The sequence below is a fragment of the Microcaecilia unicolor genome, chromosome 6 (genome assembly GCF_901765095.1).
Source record: "Microcaecilia unicolor chromosome 6, aMicUni1.1, whole genome shotgun sequence".
Classification (NCBI taxonomy): domain Eukaryota; kingdom Metazoa; phylum Chordata; class Amphibia; order Gymnophiona; family Siphonopidae; genus Microcaecilia; species Microcaecilia unicolor.
In genome coordinates this window covers 235,912,045-235,931,929 of record NC_044036.1, presented here as the reverse complement: position 1 = coordinate 235,931,929, position 19,885 = coordinate 235,912,045, and the positions used below count along the sequence as shown (strand labels likewise).

Here is a 19,885-nt window from a genome sequence, read left to right as displayed (position 1 = left end):
AGTTTTTCCTCCTGCTTTCCACCTCTTGTGTCTCCCCGCTAGGTTCCATCCTTCTTTATTGTGGTGACCCCAGTCCCCTTTTATGAAGTGCCCACCCATTCTCAAGGTTGTTCGGGGTGGGGAGGGGGGGGGGAGCATAGCAACTCAATGAATGTCTTTTCCACATTATTCAACACAGTCCTACAATCCTCCATAGTTATGGAACAACAACATTTCTTATATTCTAGCCTGCAAACTATTTCAAGGTGGCCATGGGTACCTGAGCCTCTTAAGTCATGGTGAGGGAGAGGGTTTCTGGTTACAGTTCCTAATCCCAAATCACCTGCAGGCGGCTAAGCCTGGTGACTGGAGTGGCCTAGTGGTTAGAGCACCAATTTGCAATCCAGAGGTTGTAGGTTCAAATCCCACTGCTGCTCCTTGTCATCTTGGGCAAGTCACTTAACCTTCTATTGCCTCAGGTGCAAACTTAGAGCTCTCCTGGGACTGAGACATATGCAGAGTACCTGAATGTAACTCACCTTGAGCTACTATTGAAAAAGCTGTGAGCAAAATAAATACAAAAACATATATTTATGTCCCCTAGCCTCAGCCCTTCTGTACCTGTTGTATTATATTGCAATTGTGATGAAGTAAACATCCATCTAATGTTTTTACTATTGTTTTTCATTTTCTCCTCAGCACTATATACCATTGCTCAATGTGAAAAGATGACCCAGCTGTTTGTAGCTCCTTTGTGGCCCCACCAATATAGTTTGGTTGTGGGTAAGTGTGTCTGGTGATCAGAAAGCAAACATCGTCTAGGCGGCTACCTACGGTTATCTGCAGGTTTCTACTTGGCAGATCACTAGTGCTAGACAATATACCTATTATTTACACAACTCTGTGCTGTGGGGCTCTATGGTAAGGGGGGAAGAGCCTGGATGGGCATTTGTGTTTCTCAACAGAAACACCCACCCAGCCTCCCCCCTGCCATACAGCCATGCAGTTTGGATGGAACAGGTGGCCTTCTGTATGGCCACACATCACACATATGTACCAACGTTTCTCTGTCACAGTTCACACTGTCATGCAATCCATATTGCTGCCTCCTCTCACATCACCCCAGCATTTGATAATATGTAGTGCACAAAGAGAGACACACACCCTATTATATCAAAAATAGGAACTTGTATTAAAAATAATCCAAACAAAGAAATAAACTATTTACAATTCCCCCCCCCACCCCCATGTCCCTTCAATGCTGGCCACGTCCTCCTCTTGCAATGGCCGTGCGCCAGAGGCGTAGCTAGGTTTTAAGGTCAGGGGGAGCAGACTTTTGTAAAATAGGTGACAGCAACGATCACACAACTGAACTAGCAGAAGTCAAATTGGAAACCACAGGAAACAGTATGAGTATGTGTCTACTTCCCTGATAGTGGAGAAACGCATTGCACAATAGAAAAATTGATATTATTTTTGTTATGGTTAGTTAGCTGATAGTCATCTAAGAATGCTACTCGGTAACACATTATGAATTGCCCAAAACATTTTTCACATGAATTTTTCCTGAACTATGAAGCAAAGTATTTGCAGTCATTTACCATTCACACTCTTAACTTAGAGCATCCTCACCCCACATTGGCTCTTTAGCACTTAGCTGCGCTTCATACTCTGTCAACCAGGAGTGCTCGTGCTGCTAGTGTTGTCAATGATCATGACTGAAGAGTGCAGTGCTGGTGCCACTGGCGCTGGCCCTTCCTCTGTGGTTCAGGGAGAACCAAACACTCCATTCTTCAGCCAATGAGTCTGGTGACACCATTAGCAGGAATGCCCCTGTACTCTACCGAGGAACAGCTGTACCTGTAATACAAAGCCTACAAAAGTCACTCAAAATCTATATAATCTACTTGACCATAACACCACTGATTTACAGAAGTAACACAACAAAGACCTTATCTAGAAAAATTGCAACACAGGAAATACTACAGTAGGAACTAGAACATCAATATGCCCATTAGAAAACTAGAACAAGTTGAATTCTTACAGATGCTTAAACAGAAACTAGGTGCAAACAGAGTACCTGGCCTCAGTCATAAACACTGAACACCCTTGCCAGGTACAGAAATAAATTACCACAAAGTTAAAATATGAATAATGTAGACTAAACTTAAACCCAAGAAGCCCACACTGCAACACTAGAGGAAAGAGAAATCAAAACAGCACTCTGCAAAATATAAAGAAAGCAGTGTAAACTTACTGTAAACTGACATTTTCCATTCAGTGAATTTAAAAATAAATTTTTCTTTCTACATTTGTTGTTTGGTCATTTTGTTTTCTTTTTCCCGTCATGTTTGTCTCAGTCTCCAGTTTCTGGCTTTTCTTAACTTTCTTCACATGATCTCCAGTTCATCTGCCACTTCTTCTCTCCCTTCCTGCCTTCTTCACTTTCTCTCCTATATCACCTCTGAATTGATCTTTTCCTTTCAGCTTTCCTTTATTTAGTTTCTGCCTCTTAGACTTCATTCATTTTTACTACTCAGTCTTCAATCTTCCTTTTTATTTTTCACCACATCTGCCTACAGTTTCATCTCCCTTACTCCAGCCCTCCCATTCTTCATCCTATTGCATAGATTTTTTTTGCTATCCCCTCTCTTCCATCACCGTCTCTTTCCTCTCTTCTGTACAGCACCCTTTTTCTATTTTCACTCCTCTGACCAGTATATTCTCTTTCATTTTCTCTTACCCCCCTCCATCCAGGATGTCCTCTTTCCCTCACCTCCATCCAGGATGTCCTCTTTCCCTCACCTCCATCCAGCATCTCTCCCTGACACCCTACTCCCCCCTTGTATGCAGCATTTTTCCTTGTCCTTCTCTCCTTTCCATGTCAGCATCTCCCCTATATCCCTACTCCTCCCATGTGCAGCATACCCCTTCTTGGTCCTCATCCCTGTGTAATGTCCAGTACCCCCCTCTGTTTTTTTTTTTTATTCTAGCATCCTCCAAGATTCTCTCCCTCTTCCAAGCCAGCAATTGCCCTCACTCAACCCCTTGAGGCCTATCTCCTTCCATCCAGCTGGATGGAGTGGTTAGGAGAGATGCTGGAGGGGGTGAGAGAAAACAAGAGAGAATATACTGGGTAGAGGAGTGAAAATAGAAAGAAGGTGCTGTACAGTAGGGAGGAAAGAGAAAGTGCAGGAAAAGGGGGGAGAGTTAGCAAAAAAACCTGTGAAATAATAGGATGCCTCTCTCTCCCCCCCCCCAACTTCCATCTAGTGTCTGCCCCTAACCCTCTTCCACCTAGTGTGTGCCTCCTCTACTTTTTCCATCCAGCCTGCACTCTTTCCCCTTCCATCCAATGTCTGCCCCCTTTCTCCCTTCTCTCTCCCTATTTTCCAGAGTCTGTCCCTTCTCTTCCACCTTCCTTTCGCCATCAGTCCCCTTTCTAACCCATCTCACTGACTCTTCCTTCTAGCACCTGCCCCTTCTCTCTGACCATTCCTTCTAGTATTTGTCCCCTCTATTCCTCCTTCCAACCAGCACCTGTCCCTTCCCACTCTCCATTCAGTAACTGTCTCTTCCAGATCTTTCTCCTCCCCTTCTTCTGACTCTTCTCATCGAGCCCCTCTCTTCCTCCTTCCAACCAGCACGTGTCCCTTCCTTTCTCACTTCTGACCCTCCCATCCAGCTCCCTGCCGTCTTCCCCTTTCCTTCCATAATACTACAAATTGGCTTCACCCCTCTCTTCTGCCCGTCTCTGGTCACTTTTTACTTCCCGATGTGTTCTCCCTCCTGCGCCAGCGATTATCAGTCAGCCTGCCAGCGTCAGGGCTTCTGCTGCTTCTCCTCCTCAGGCGCGCGTCCCACCTCTGCACAAAACAGGAAGTTGCTTAGAGTAGGCGGGACGCGCGCCTGAGGAGGAGAAGCAGCAGAAGCCCCGACGCTGGCAGGCTGACTGATAATCGCCGGCGCAGGAGGGAGAACGCATCGGGAAGTAAAAAGTGACATTACAGACGGGAGAGCGCCGGCAGAAGAAGAGGGAGCAGAAAAATATATTTATCGGTTGAGGCGCATAGCGCCACTTTTTAAACAGCTGTTTAGGGGAGCGACCGCTCCTCCCTGCGCCCACCGTGGCTACGCTTCTGCCGTGCGCAGCAGGCTATGAGCAGCACCAGGAGCAGCCTCACTGCCCTAAGGTGCTGCTCATTAGCCTGCCGCATTGCCCCCATCTCTTGCCTCATTGCTGACACCTCCTGCAGCAACTGATTTTGGGTATTTTGCAACTGGTTTTGCCCATCAACCAGTTGCTGCAGGAGGCGCAGTGCTGGGGCAGGGGATGGGGGTGGGGATGGGTTGGAGAGGGCGGGGGGTGTGGGCTCCTCATCATCCCCCTCAAGGGGAGGCATGTCTGCCCATGCCTCCTCCTCCTGCCGCCGCTGGCGCCCTGTGTATGTAACAGGATTGTCTTTGAGATCAGCACATCCAACATAGCTTACATAGTGCAGGAGCTGGTTGGCCTGAAGGCGGGGGATGGGGTGTGAGATGCATGAGATGAGATAACAGGGAACCCTGGATGCTGGTCTGGCTCAGAGTACACAGGCAGACCACACTCATTGCTCAGCAGCATGTTTGCATTATGATTTGTGACTATGGTTGGCTGACTGTTTTGGGTTTTTGTTTTTTTTAGGGGGAGAAGAACATAACTTTAATATGAGGCAATGACATCCACTAAGAGTAGGACCTCAGGCAGGAATACCATGAAACAGTATCCACTCAGAAAGGGGGATACAGAAGTGAGGCATATCATCTCATTCATCTCAGAGGAAGTTATTTGGAAGTTGCAGCCACACTCAGAGGAGGGTAGCTGCAACCTCAGGCTTGATCTGGGACAGAGGTGTTAAGACCTTACTAGTTGCCTATTAGCCACATGGAAACTGATATTGTACAGGACATTTGCATTATGAAATACATTACAAACGAGTACAGGTGCCCTGTTTATAATACTTAAGTTGATCCCTGAGGCGCCGGTCTCACTGCCATGATCATTTCAGGGCTCTGCTGACATATGTGGCTGTACCTCCGCCGGAGGGACTCTAGGTCCCTCTGATGCTAAATCTTCCTGCAAGATATAAGTTTGTACACCAGGAGTCGGATGGCCCTTCTTCCCTTCAGCACACAAATTCATTTGCAAATCAAATAGAAGAGATTCAGAACACTGATTGGGGGGGGGAACGTTACATTGGTACAGATGATGTCATTGAGGTGGATGTGAGGACAGAGAGAACCGTTTGTGTGCAGTATTGTAGGGATGTGGGAATGTTTTTGCTTTCTAGTACCTAGATTATATTAATGAATGTGCATGTACACATATCACTGATTACTCTTGAATGCAGACTACAGTTTGTGCTTACACTGCTGAGGGAGCTCTTATATGTGTAGCCACAGGAGGGGGGCCCTGATAACCCGGGGGTGGGGGTGAAACACTTACCTCTCTAACCTGTCCCTGATCTCACCCCAGGCTTGGATGCTGCGAGTCCTGGGGGGCAGGTGGTGGTGGTGTGGGAACAGAATACGCTTGTGCTTCAAACATAGGTGTATCAAAAGAAGATTCTCTGCCAGGGAGAAGTTCGGCTGTCTTCTCACAGACATGTTTCAAAGTGAATAACCATTGGAAAATGTGCATCACCTTATATGGATGCCCATGCGTGATGGGCGTCCTTACATGCACAGCTCCATATATGGTTCACCATCCCATATATGGATAGGTCAGTACGTGCGCGTCTTGGCATGTATAATGGCTCCACACATGGCCAGCCGTGACGCATGGCCGTCCATGGACTCTGTCATCATGTGTGCAGGGTCTATGTGAGGGGAGGGGTGATATGAGCATATCGCCAAGACCGATATGCTCATATCACCCCTCTCCTCAAGTCACTTCACTGGCTTCCGATCAGGTACTGCATACAGTTCAAGCTTCTCCTACTAACCTACAAATGCACTCAATCTGCAGCCCTCACTACCTCTCTACCCTCATCTCCCCTTACGCTCCTACCCGTAACCTCCGCTCACAGGACAAATCCCCTCCTCTCAGTACCCTTCACCACCGCCAACTCCGCCCTTTCTGCCTCGCCTCACCCTATGCTTGGAATAAACTCCCTGAGCCCATACGCCAAGCCCCCTCCCTACCCATCTTCAAATCCTTGCTCAAGCCCACCTCTTCAATGTCGCTTTCGGCACCTAACCATTGTACCACTATCCATGAAATCTATACTGCCTCAATCTTGATTGACTGCACTTTTTGTCCTTTAGATTGTAAGCTCCTTTGAGCAGGGATTGTCCTTCTTTGTTAATTGTACAGCGCTGCGCAACCCTGGTAGCGCTTTAGAAATGTTAAATAGTAGTAGTAGTAGTTTTCCTATATGGGAGTTTTCCTTATATGGATCATTATCAAGTGTACGAACTTCATATATACACAATAAAATATATTTCCCATAGCTGCATGTTCCGCAAGTACAGTGCATGTAGTTGCAGACAGCCAGATACGGGGAAAATATAAGGAACATTGAGAAGTATAAAGTACAGTAACGAGTTTCTCAAAACTGCCGTATTCTTCGTATACTTTGGCCGGCCCTGATTTGGCCGGTTTCAACCACGATAATGGTATGTCTATGGCTGGCCATATTATTTTTCGATTATATCTACCTAATTTTGGTCCGTGCTAGGTGAGGCTGCCCAAATTCTGATTTAGCCGACCTTTCGATCATGCTCCTCTATGTCAGTCTTATATAAATTAACAATGTTTTCTGCTATCAAATGAGGGCTATTTTTCCTTAAATATTCTAGACTAAAATTAACCATTCATTCGCCAGGATTCCACAGCAGTAATGCAATCACAATGCAAGAAAAGTTAGTGACTACTTTTTTTTTCTGTTTTTTTGAGGTGGAGAAAAGTTAGTTTGAACCAGGGGCGTATCTGCTATGGGGCCACAGGGGCCTGGCCCCCGTAGATTTGCCCCTGGACCCCCCTACCGATGACCCTCTCAAGCCCCCTCCTCCCGCCGTCACTACCGCCGTCGTGCCTCACCTCCCTTTGCTGGCGGGGACCCCAACCCCGCGCTAGCCAAAGTCTCCTTCCTTTCTTCCTTTGTTTGGGTTTGGTTTCTGACGTCCTGCACACACGTACAACGTGCAGGACATCAGACTCACAGAAACAGAACTGTTTCTGTGAGTCTGATGTCCTGCACGTTGTACGTGCGTGCAGGACATCAGAATCCAAACCCAAATGAGGAAGGAAGGAAGGAAGGAGACTTCGGCTGGCGGGGGTTGGGGTCCCCCGCCTGCAAAGCGAGTTGAGGCACGACGGCGGAGAGTGACGGCAGGAGGGGGATTCAAAGTAGTTGGAGCCAGGTGGTGGTGTCGTCGTCGGGCGGGTGGTGGTGTCGTCATCGTCTTCGGCGAGATGTGGGTTTTTTTTAAGTAGTTGGAGGTGGTGGTGGTGTTGGCGGCGGTCGGTCGGGGGTGGTGGTGGTGTCGTCGTCTCAGCGGGGGGGGGGGGGGAGGGAGTCAGCGGCGCCGGGGGGGGGGCTAAAATGTGCCACCTCGGCTCTGCCCCCCCCCTACCGTTGAAGTTCAGATACGCCCCTGGTTTGAAACAGGTTCAGTTAGTCACATGTTTCTTTGCAGGCCTGGTGATTTACTCATAATATATCCAAGATCATATCAGATCATCACATCAAAGATTAATGGTGCTTGATTCTTAATTATTATTGCATATAAGATTCTGCCCAGTATTTGAGGACTATTGTCTGGCATACTCAGAATGGAGAATACTGTGGCTCTTTTGTTTACTTTCAACATGCAGAGAGCTGAACATCCAGGTATGTTCATTGAGGGCTATTTTGTAGAGTCAGGCATATCCTGTACTTGGGGAATAGTTGTAATTATTTTATAACAAAAATTGAGTGATATTCCAATCACCAATTACTTAGACATCAGAAAATAGGTGATAGTGAAATATATAAACTTCTCTAAAATATGGAAACATCTTAGTGCTATAAAGTAATTTACTAGCAAAAATTAAAACAATTCAAAAACATGTTATAAAGTGGTATTATACTTTAGAATTATTGATGATCTTCATCATGTGGCAGAACAATGGATAGGCCCCAAACATTTTTTACATGTAACAAAATTGTGCACTTATCTGAATAGTTATGTCTCTGAAATCAATAGAACTCGTCCCAACTCCAGCATTTGGCACGTATAATACCTGTTTAAGGAACTTGCAGCCAAAAGCAATTCTTTACATTCCAACTTTAAATACTTATTTGACAATGGCTACCCATATCTTAAGATATTTTCACAGAAGTATTTAAAGTTGGAAATGTAAAGAATTGCTTTTGGCTCTAAATTCCCTGACACAAGCATTATACATAAGAATAAACATACTGGATCAGACCAATAGTACATCTAGCTCAGTATCATAAGTACATAAGTATTGCCATACTGGGACAGGACCGAAGATCCATCAAGCCCAGCATCCTGTTTCCAACAGTGGCCAATCCACGGTCACAAGTACCGTGGCAAGATCCCAAAAAAGCACAAAAGTCTTTTGGAATGAATAAAAGATTGATTTACTTCTACTTGTTCTACACCACTCAGGATTTTGTAGACCTCAATCATATCTCCCCTCAGCCATCTCTTTTTCAAGCTGAAAAGCCCTAACCTCTTTAGCCTTTCCTCATACAAGAGGAGTTCCATCCCCTTTATCATTTTGGTCACTCTTCTTTGATCCTTTTCTAATTCCTCTATATCTGTTTTTGAGATACAGCAGCCAGAACTGAATGTAAACTCAAGTGCAGTGAATGAAGATGGCAGGACTGGCTTAACAACAGCCAGGCAGTCAGCTAGGGGGCCACTTTGGAGAGCTGCTACAGTCAAATGCAAACAATAGGTTTGCAATAATTACACAAATTCAAAAAGCATTAGTGCTTACTTCTAGCCACAGGAAGTATGAGCAGTTTTCAAATAGCCATTTACCTGTTAATGACTTTTGGAAATTGTCTTCATTATTTATATATACAACATAAGTTTTGTATTTAAATGTATGACAAATGTTCAAACAATAAAGAGGATGAAAAAGATTGCATATATAACAAGTCCCACCATATCCTCTCTCATATAATCTGCAAATGCACTTTTTAGACTATATTAACCATCACGGAGTACAATAAATATGGAAGGTAAAAAACCTTAGCCCCCTCTCTTCCACCCGTATTGAAAATCTTTCAGGGTGAAAAGGACTTTACTAGGGTCAATTATCTTCATAGGCATAAAAAAAAATTGTTAAAACTCCACTCAAGTTCAGTTTCAACTGGATCCACCCAATAATGTGACAAAAAAATCAGAAAATGTTCAAAGATTTAGCTTTTTAAAAAGACAAGGTGCACTTTTGCTTCTGTGAATCAGTCATACTGATTGTGGCCAGAGTTCCTCTTTTTCAGCTGTCTCAAGGTGTGAACAATCAGCATGTTGTCAGCACAATCTTCATGCCACTTGGATCTGTGTTGAAACACTTGAAAAATAACACAAAACCCTACAAAAAGGCACTCAAAACCTATATAGGAAATTTTCCAAACCATAATAGCTCTAACCCACCTATGAAGACAGGCCCTAGAGCACCAGTATAACCTGTTACTGGGAAACTGGAACAAGATGTACTGTTACAGATTCCTGCACAGGCACCACATGCCAGCAGAAACCTTTCACCTCAGTTGTAGAAACATGACTCTCACCTGATACAAAATAGGGAACCACAAAAACATGCAACAAAACTGAAAACAGAAATACCAGACTCTGCATGTCATAGCAACACCAGAGAAATAAAAAGAAATGCATGTCCTCCTGTACAGTGCAAATAAAGCCCACAGATGTAAACTCTTAACACCAATATAATTCAATCACTAAACTGAAAATAAAATCATTTTTCCCACCTTTGTTGTGTGGTGACTTTTATATTCTAATTATCTGTTCCTAGTCTTTGGTTCTGCTTTCCTCTGTCTGTGCTCTTCTCTTTCCAGGTCCTCCTTTTTTTTTTTCTTTTCTCACCTCCTTCTTCACTTCCTGCCTTATGTCTGTTGGGCACTGATCTTTTAACATTCGACTTTCTTCAATTTTTCAGCCTCTTTCTGGCTCCTTCTCAAATCTATCTAGTTTTCCCTCTTCCCTTCTCTTCATGTGCAATACATCTCCCTTTCATAAGCAGACTTTCCTTTCTCTTCCATTCCATCCATGTGCATTTCCCCCTCTCCCTGCCCTCCTATCCAAGTGCAGCATTTCCTCCTCTTCCTTTCCTGTTCTCCTATCCAATTGCAGCATTTCCCCCTGCTTCCAACAGTGGCCAATCCAGGTCACAAGTGCCTGGCAGAAACCCAATTAGTAGCAACATTCCAGGCTACCAATCCCAGGGCAAGCAGTGGCTTCCCCATACCCATCTCAATAACAGACTTTGGACTTTCCTCCAGGAATTTGTCCAAACCTTTTTTAAACCTAGGTATTCTAACTGCTGTTACCACTTCCTCCAACAACAAGTTCCAGAGCTTAACTATTCTTTGAGTGAAAAAATATTTCCTCCAATTGTTTTAAAAGTAATTCCATGTCATTTTACTGTGTGTACTTCTTGAAAGAGTGAAAAATCGATTCACTTTTACCAGCTCTACTTCACTCAAGATTTTGTCGACCTCAATCATATCCCCCCTCAGCTGCCTCTTTTCCAAGCTAAAGAGGTCTAACCTTTAGCTTCATATGGAAAGAGTTCCATCTTCTTTATCATTTTGGTTGCTCTTCTTTGAACCTTTTCTATTTTCACTATATCTTTTTTAAAATACAGCAACCAAAATTGAATGCAATACTTAAGGTGAGGTCGCACCATGGAGTAGATACAGAGGCATTATAATATTCTTATTCTTATTTTGCATCCCTTTCCTAATAATGCTTAGCATCTAATTGCTTTTTTTGGCCGCCCCCGCACACTGAGAAGAAGATTTCAGTGTAATTGTCTGCAATGACACCTAGATCTTTTTTCTTGAGTGCTGACCCCTAAGGAGGACCCCAGCATCAGGCTAAAATCACACCTTTTTGATGCTGCTTTTAACTCCTAACCCTTACTCACTTGTTCAGTACCCTTATTTTATCATTCCCCACCTTAGTAATTCCCTTATCTCTTATTTGTCCTAATTAGATTGTAAGCTCTGTTGAGCATGCACTGTCTCTTCATGTTCAAATGTACAGCACTGCATATGTCTAGTAGCACTATAGAAATGATAGTAGTAGTAGCAGCAGCATCAAGTAACTATGCTGGCTTTGGGGACTTTAGTTCAATTGATTTCAGAGTGTAACTATTCAGATAACTGTACAGTTTTGTTATATGCAAAACAAGTTTGGGGTAAATTATTATTTTATCCATTGTTTCAGCAACATGATGGAGAATCATCAATGGTTCTAAGTATGATACCCCTTTATAACATGTTTTTGAATTGTTTGAATTTTTGCAAGTAAATGGCTTTACAGCACTAATTTATTTAATATTTTAGAGAAGTTCATATATTTTGGTATCACCTTTTTTATGTAATCATTTATGCTAACCAAGTCCTTTTTGTATGAATTCTTTTATCTCACAATTTCAGCCTTTATCAATTACCAGTGACCCTTTTTGTATTAGCCTGTCTTTCTGTTATGAGGTAAATGAGTGCTTAAACATTTCTTTAGTTCAAGCTGGCAATGGTCATTAAGGGGAAGAGAGGTGCTAGATCTGCTTCTCAGAACTTAGTCTCACTGGCCAGTTTCAACAAGCAATTATATATAGATTTTTTTGTTTTGTTACATTTGTACCCCACGCTTTCCCACTCATGGCAGGCTCAATGCGGCTTACATATTGTATACAGGTACTTATTTTGTACCTGGGGGGGGGGGGGGGGGGGGGAGGCAACGAAGGGTTAAGTGACTTGCCCAGAGTCACAAGGAACTGCCTGTGCCTGAAGTGGGAATCAAACTCAGTTCCTCAGTTCCCCAGGACCAAAGTTCACCACTCTAACCACTGGGCCACTCATCCACTCCACTATTTATTTTTGAATCTAGCACAATCTATATTCAGCATGTCTCTCAGAGCTACTGCTAAAGAACTGTGATCCAAAATCCAGTAATTCCCCTTATATCAGGCAACTGTTACCTCCACTGATGGTCTTCCCCCCAAATTCTTAGAACAAATAAATTCACCTTAGTTCCTAAGGAAGGTGATGATTGTAGAAGTACAATGAGAGACAATGTTGATGCTACAAGGTATCCTTCCAAACCATCCTTACTGTCTTTGTTTATGTATGTTATTCTGTTCCTCTCTCTAATAATAAGGTGTGTGCTTTCACTGCATAAACATAATCTTTTTATAATTCTGTTCTTAGAAGACGGGGTGCTGGATACTACGAGTCTTGGTTTCATTATCACCCTGAGAATACAAAAAGACACAGTGGTGAAGGCAACAGTATAGTCTTTGTCCTCAGTAAGGAAGATGACTGGGCGACCACCATTCATGATGGACGGTGAGTGAAATGGGGTTAGTCCAATAAGTGCTGCTGTAGCAGAGGGTAACAGAGGAGTATACCAATAAAGTAGTATCAAGAAATGTACCATTAGAGTATTTTAAATCCCTATCTTGAACTTCTAGAGCTAAAAGGTTTTGTAAGGTTAGGGTGTGGAGAACTTTATTGATAAGCAAAGACTGCTACAACAGACTGAAACCAATATTATAAAGTGCTTTAACAACACTGGTTAAGATATAAGCTATCATTAGCTTGTAATCCTGCACTCCTACTGTCTTTGGAATTATAGGTCAGCCCCATAAAGATCTTAGAAAAAATGAAAATTCTACTATCAAGCTTATTTTTGAAAAGTTATCGCCGGCCATTTTCCGACATAAATCGGGAGATGGCCGGCGATCTCGCAAAAGCGGCCAATCGGTATAATCGAAAACGGCTTTTTTGACAGCATCGCCGCTTTCCCCGTCACCCTCGCCAGCGAAAGTTCAAGGGGGCGCGTTGGCACCGTATGCGAAGGGCGGGACATGGGTGGGCGTGGGCATGGCTACCAGATGCCGGCTTCGCGGATAATGGAAAAAAAAAAAGCGGCGTTCAGCAGTATTTCGCTGGGTTTACTTGGTCCTTTAATTTTCACGACCAAGCCTCAAAAAGGTGCCCCAACTGACCAGATGACCACCGGAGGGAATCGGGGATGACCCTCCCCGTACTCCCCCAGTGGTCACCAACCCCCGCCCCACCTAAAACAATAAAACTAAAAACCTTTTGCCAGCCTGTATACCAGCCTCAAATGCTGTACCTACCTCCACGACAGCAGAAATGTGTTCTATCCTCTGACAGCCTTTTTCCTGGTTGTGATGTGGCTCTCGGGTGAGTGTGACACCTTTTCTGTTAGGTGCACTGCAGAGTCACATCAGCAATGCATTGTGGTGGGTGTAGGGTAGTGGGCTCTACTCCCATGGTGCTTTTCCCCTACTAACTGGGCAGAGTGTGTCTGGTTTTGTTTCCGGTAGTCCATGAGGTAGTGGCCATTTTGGTCAGCCAGTTTTAGATCCCTTTCACGTGTTACCCATGTTAGAGAACTTAGTTATTACCTTGAATGTGCTGAAAGAGGGCATTGTAACCATTCTGCCAGCTCTGACCTACTGCTAATCTCAGTACCAGGCAGGGCCGTGCCAAGGGTCTCTGGTGCCCCCCTGCAGACTACAGTTGGTCCCCCCCCCCCCCCGTCTCGCTTCTTCATTAGATGTTTCTCCATTGCTACCACTGTCTTTCCTATAGACTGAAAACTACAGGCCCAGCAGACCTGACAAAAGGGTCTACCACACCCTTCATGTCAAGCATATACTAGAAAACTGTAAATTAGCTTACACAGGAAGCAGTTTAAAAAAAATAACACAATTCCTGCTGTTTCTTAACACTGCTCTCCAGAGAAAGCACTGCCTTATAAGAGGCTTTTCAGTGGGACTTAGCCTATTAAAAAACTATTAGCATAATTAGGAATGGCCAGCCCTGTAACTGCAGAGACCTAAGCTTTGATTATGCATGTTCCTGTCTTTGTTACAGAGGGGGGGGGGGGGGGGTCTCTTCATCTCATTTACACAGTCTGACCTCCCTGGCTCACTGGGAGCCCAGTCTCTTGGAGACTGCTATACAATGGTAAAATTAGATAGCAGATGCAAATTCTCAAAGTGGACATATTCCAAACACTAAAATGAAAATAAAAACGATTTTTTTTCTACCTTTGTTGGCTGGTGACTTTCTTTTTCTGATTATGCTGGCCCAGTATCTGATTCTGTGCTGGTATCTGTCCTCTTAACTCTGTTTCCAGGGCTTCCTTTCCACTGTATGTATCCCTCATTGATAAGTCTCTGACTCTAAAGTTTAGCAATTTCATTAAGCAAAATGTATTTTCAAATATCACAACTCTCCCTATCCAAGCAGAATGTTTTATATAAAAACAAACACACAAAAAAAGCAATCAGATTTTTACTTACCAGCTATTCTACACTATGCGTCAGCTAAACTTCCTCTTTGAACCTCAGCCAATTAAATGGATTTTAGCTGTAGCTATGATAATTATGTACACATCATTGCAGTCATGCCCTCACTCTCAATGTACAATGCTCAAAAAACAAAACTTTGAACCACTTACAGATAACAATTACACTATTTATTTTTTATTTCTCCCCAGTCTCACTTGCACACCTGCCTCCAAACCTGTTCTCTTTAATTTGAATGTTGTTCCAGCTCACCCTGAATGAAAGTTGTTCACACAAACCAAAGCCATAAATAGCTGCTGGTTGTACTCTTTGAAGCAGCTTTAGCAGAGCAGCGTGTCTGTCTCAGCACTGCTGGGCTACCTTCACTTCCTGATGCAGGAAGGACAGGGGAGAGAGGAGAATCACAACTTCAGGTAAAAGATTTTGCAAGTGAGTGGCGCCCTCTAGAGGTCGGCGCCCCCTGCGTTGCTTACCTCGCTTACCGTGTCGGGCACGGCCCTGGTACCAGGGAGACTCTTTGCCAGTGGGGCACAACCTCTGATCTGCAGTAAACGTGCTTTTCAATAAAGGACTTTTCAAAGAGATTAGTCTTCAGGTCTCAACTGGTGTGCCAAGGTTATACAGCAGCAACAAGTCCTTAGAGGCCTGCGTGGTTTGCAGGTCCCTGGAACACTTTTAGCGGGTACCGCAGTGCACTTAAGGCAGGCGGACCCAGGCCCCCCCCCCCACCTGTAACACTTGTGCGGGTAAATGGGAGCCCTCCAAAACCCACTGTACCCACATGTAGTTGCCCCCTTCACCCACAAGAGCTAAGGTAGTGTTGTACATTTGTGGTAGTGGGTTTGGGGGGGGGGGGTTTGGGGGGCTCAGCACCCAAAGTAAGGGAGCTATGCATGTGGGAGCTTTTTCCTGAAGTCCACTGCATTGACCCCTAGGGTGCCCAGTTGGTGTACTGGCATGTCAGGGGGGGCCAGTGCACTACGAATGCTGGCTCCTCCCACGACCAAATGCCTTGCATTTCGCCGGGTTGAGATGGCCGGCAGTTTTTTCCATTATTGCTGAAAAACAAAACTAGCGATCTCAACCCCGCGAACTCTGGAATTGGCCGGGCTAAACTGTATTATCGAAAAAAAAGATGGCCGGCCATCTTTTTCGAAAATAACGGTTCTGGCCAGCTGTTGCGCCGCCAGCCAAAATAGATCGCCAGCGATCTATTTCGCCGGTGATGTTCGATTATGCCCCTCTATATCACTCACTCACCTTTATCTACATGTTTATTCACACCTTCAAAGAAATGAAGCAAATTGATGAGGCTTACCGGTCCTATAATTCCCAGATCATCCCTGGAAACGCTTAACTAAAAATCAGCATTACATTGTCACCCTCCAATCTTCAGGTACTATAGATAATTTTAACAACAGGGTACATATCACTAACAGGAGATCAGCAATTTCATGTTTAGTTCTTTCCAGTACGCTGGGGTGTATACCGTTCAGAGTCCATGTGATTTATCACTCTTTTACTTGTCGATTTGGTTCAGTATATCATCCAGGTTCACTGAGATTTCTTTCATTTCCTCTGCATCATCACCCATGATAGCTATTTCTGATACAGGTAGATCGATTGCATCTTCTTCTGTAAAGACCGAAGCAAAGAATTCATTCAGGGGTCATTTTACTAAGCTACAGTAAAAGGGGGCCCTGTATTAAGTGTCAGCGTGTGTTTTGGATGCATGTTGAGGCCCCCAGGCAGGTGCTGGCGGCAGGGCAGCTTATGGGAATCGCTGCCACTTCCGTGTTTGGAAGTGACTAAACAGGTAAACAACTGCAAATGGGTGGGAGGAAGGAAGGGGATAGCATCTTGGCCCAGGGGGTGGCAGCATCTTGGCCTGTAGAGTGCCACCTGAGGCCCCCGCCCTCAGGTGGCCTAATGGTCGGGCCGCCCCTGGGTAGCATCCATATAAAGTCAACTACCAATAAGCAGAAAAGATGAATCACAAAATTACAAGATCCCACCCCCCCAAAACTCCCTCCCACTCAACCCCCCCCCCCCCCCATACATAGCAAATACAAACAAGGAGGCTTAGAGACCTGGGCTCATTGATTACAGGATTCTGTTATGATAGCCAGTCTGCAGAGTTGCCCAACTCACTCATATCTGCTGAAATTGCACGCCTCAAAGGTGAAGAGAGATCCAAAATGTTCAGTCTTTCCATATCTAATATGAAGTCATCCGTAATCCACCAAGCGCTAATGTAAGCACAGATAGAATCCAACCCCAGAGTAAGATGGACTTTTATCCTGGAGACCGGAGCACTGTAGCCGCAATCACGAAGACACCAAAAAGTAATTTTGATGATAACGTCACCGCTGCGAGACCATTGGTGTGTGACCGATTGAGCACCTGTAACCAAAAGGATAAGACTACTGGACAATGCCAGAACATATGACTTAGAGTAGCAGCAGAAGTTGAGCATTTGGCACATATTCCAGATGAGCAAAGTGCTGCTTTGTGAGCTTGAGCGTGTGCAATTTATAGTCAAAGCAGAAATTTGTATTGTAATTCCCATAACAGCACATACCGCATCCAACGTTGTATACGCAGAAGACCATCTTGAATCTGGACTGCCGTAATGTCAACTGCTAAATCTTCTGACCAACGAAAGGCCAGGTGTGCATAATCTATATCCTCTGTGGTGTCTTTCAAAAATCTGAGATGATATGTCAATGGCACTGGAATCTGGGAACCCAGTGTCAAAGCTTCATTTAACGTGTCTTGGACATTCTCACTGACATTCTCCCATCCCAAACTCCACACATAATGTTGCAGCTGGACATAGGCAAAATAATCTGTTTGTGGGAGCGCGTAAGTAGCTTGTAGCTCCCTGAAAGATTGAAGTTTACCTTCATCAGTCAGCAGTTGATACAAATAGTACAGCCCCTTAAAACACCAGCGAACAAACACTGGCAAGTCAGTACCAGGAGGGAAATTCGGATTGTGATGTATAGAGACTAGTAAAAAAGGCCCGTTTCTGTTTTAAAGGAAACGGGCGCTAGCAAGGTTTTCCTGGGAGTGTGTATGTTTGAGAGAGAGAGAGAGTGTGTGTGAGAGTGACTGTGTGAGAGAGAGTGAATGTGCGAGTGTGTGTGTGTGACACAGAGAGAGTGAGACTGTGTGCAAGTGTGTGTGTGAGAATGAGAGTATGTGCCAGGGTCCCCCCTCCCTCCCAGTTGCAGGGTCGGTCCCCCCTCCTTCCCAGTTGCAGGTGGACCCCCCACCCGGGTCTGTCTCATAGTTGCAGGGGTTTCCCCCCTTCCCCTTTCCCCCATCCCCAGTTGCAGGATCCCCCCTCCCTCCCAGTTGCAGGGTGTGTTTGTCTCCTCCCTCCTTTGTCCTGCAAGTTTTAAGGCACTGTCTATCCAGTTGAAAGAGCTTTAGACTTGTTTCAGATGGAACAACATTTTTAAAACGACAATGTGAAGCAGCTGCAAGTTTTTGCTTATTTTTCAGTGTATACCAATGACGGCTGCGTAGGGGAGTGAAAAACAGAGATTAACCAATGTGCTTCATTGCTTATCTAGACTTGCTTTGCTCACTTCCACTCTTGTCTATTGAACTTGCTGCAGCATCGCATAGGTTTGCTACCTTTGTTTTGAGTGAACGGGGATGACGGCTGCGCTGGAGTAGGACCCGCTGCTCTTTGCCTCCACCGTCTGGCGAGTTGCCAGTGGACCCCGACACCGTCCTGAGTCCTCACCCGCCTCCTGCAGATTTGAGACTCGCCGCAGGCGCTCGCTCACCGTGTCGCCGCCCTCCCTCTTTGTCCTTTCCGATTGAGGGCGGTTAGTGTGCGCAGGTGGTTCGGGAGGTTCGCAGGCAGTGTGCAGCAATTCCTAGGCAGGGGGAGGAGTAGGGAAACTACTCCTCCCCCTGCCTGGGTTGCTGTTTACTGCTGGCTGGCTGGGTCGTGGTTTTCCTGTGTGTCGGTTTGTTGCTGGGCGTCGTGCTGGACTCGGAGGCGCAGCCAATCAGTAGCACTTCATTCATGACATCACTTTTATCTACTCCATTGGAAGTAGACCACCTCTGGCTGGAAGCCACGGTTCCAGGCAGCCTCAGAACGTTGGAGGTGAGAATTATTATATAGGATATCTGGTGTCGCTGCTGCTGAGAAGTGGTGTCATTTACAAAGCCACCGCCATGTGGCTCGAGCAGTGAGAAGAAAGCCTGAAGATTCTAGAGGACAAATATCAGTAATCTGGCACACCTTACACGCCAAAGATAAAGTTGAAGAGCCTTATGCAAAGCCCGCTCATCCCGAACCTTTGAAAGCAAAGGTAGCATCTGAAAGAGATATAGCCATCCGAGGCTAACATCATGTTAAACAAATTAATCCATCTGATGTTTTAAAGAGGCTTCTTGTTCTTAACCGAGATGGAACCAGGCTGCTAGTGCTAACTTTTAAAAAGGAGATAAGGCAGCTTTTAAACTAAATTGATTTACAGCCAGGACAGAAAAAAAACCCCTGTAAAACAAACAAATACAGATTCTGTTACAAAAGTGGAAACTGTGGTGCATCTGTGCTGAATGTGACATGCTGATGGTAGAAGAACTGTATACAGAAAGGCACAATAAAGTGACACACTGCATCTACTGGAAACTATAGTGTCACTGTGCCAGAAAAACACTGGGATCTTGACCCAAAGAATTATAGAGAATGACTGTTGTTTTTTAAAAACTTTTTATTTATCAGTGTAGCAGGCGTACAAGGCAACACATCATTGTAAAGCATGTCAAACAAGCATATAAAAGAACAAAGAACAAATAATAAAGAATACAAATGACTACAATTAAGAGCACAATGACACTATGCAAGTGTTGAAAGTGTACAGCCCCTCTGAAATAGTTCTTATCCAGAGAGCCAAACAAAGAGTCCACATGTCCTGCTGACTTTTTCTTCCTCCCCTCAACTATCCCACATCAAGAAACAGTCACAGCCCCTCCACACAAACCCCCATCCTCCCTCCATTCGCCCTACCTGACCCCCATAAGTGAGTGCATCCAGTGGTGCCAAAATAGGGCCCAGTACTAAGCATACAGGTCCCGACGCCCAGAAGTAAATTTGGGTGCTAGAGGCCATTAGTGCTGGACTAGTGCCCACATTTACTAGCGCAGAATGCTCAGAGGGCTTGAGTGCGTGGAAAAACAAGCATGCCAAAGGATAGCACAAATAGCATTTAAACTAGTCTTTTCATACTTACTGCACAGCTCTTGTGCGCATGTGCTGGGCATGTTCCACCCTCCTTACTTCCCAATGCT

At 44.8% G+C, this 19,885-nt stretch overlaps 1 protein-coding gene across 1 annotated transcript in view; it reads left to right on the top strand.

Annotated features, from left to right (window-relative positions):
* NOXA1 (NADPH oxidase activator 1) overlaps window positions 1-19,885 on the top strand; it is a 590,376-nt gene that overhangs the window by 297,544 nt on the left and 272,947 nt on the right. Inside the window, 1 exon segment of the mRNA XM_030206681.1 lies at window positions 12,432-12,570. Coding sequence (XP_030062541.1) covers window positions 12,432-12,570 — 139 coding nt within the window.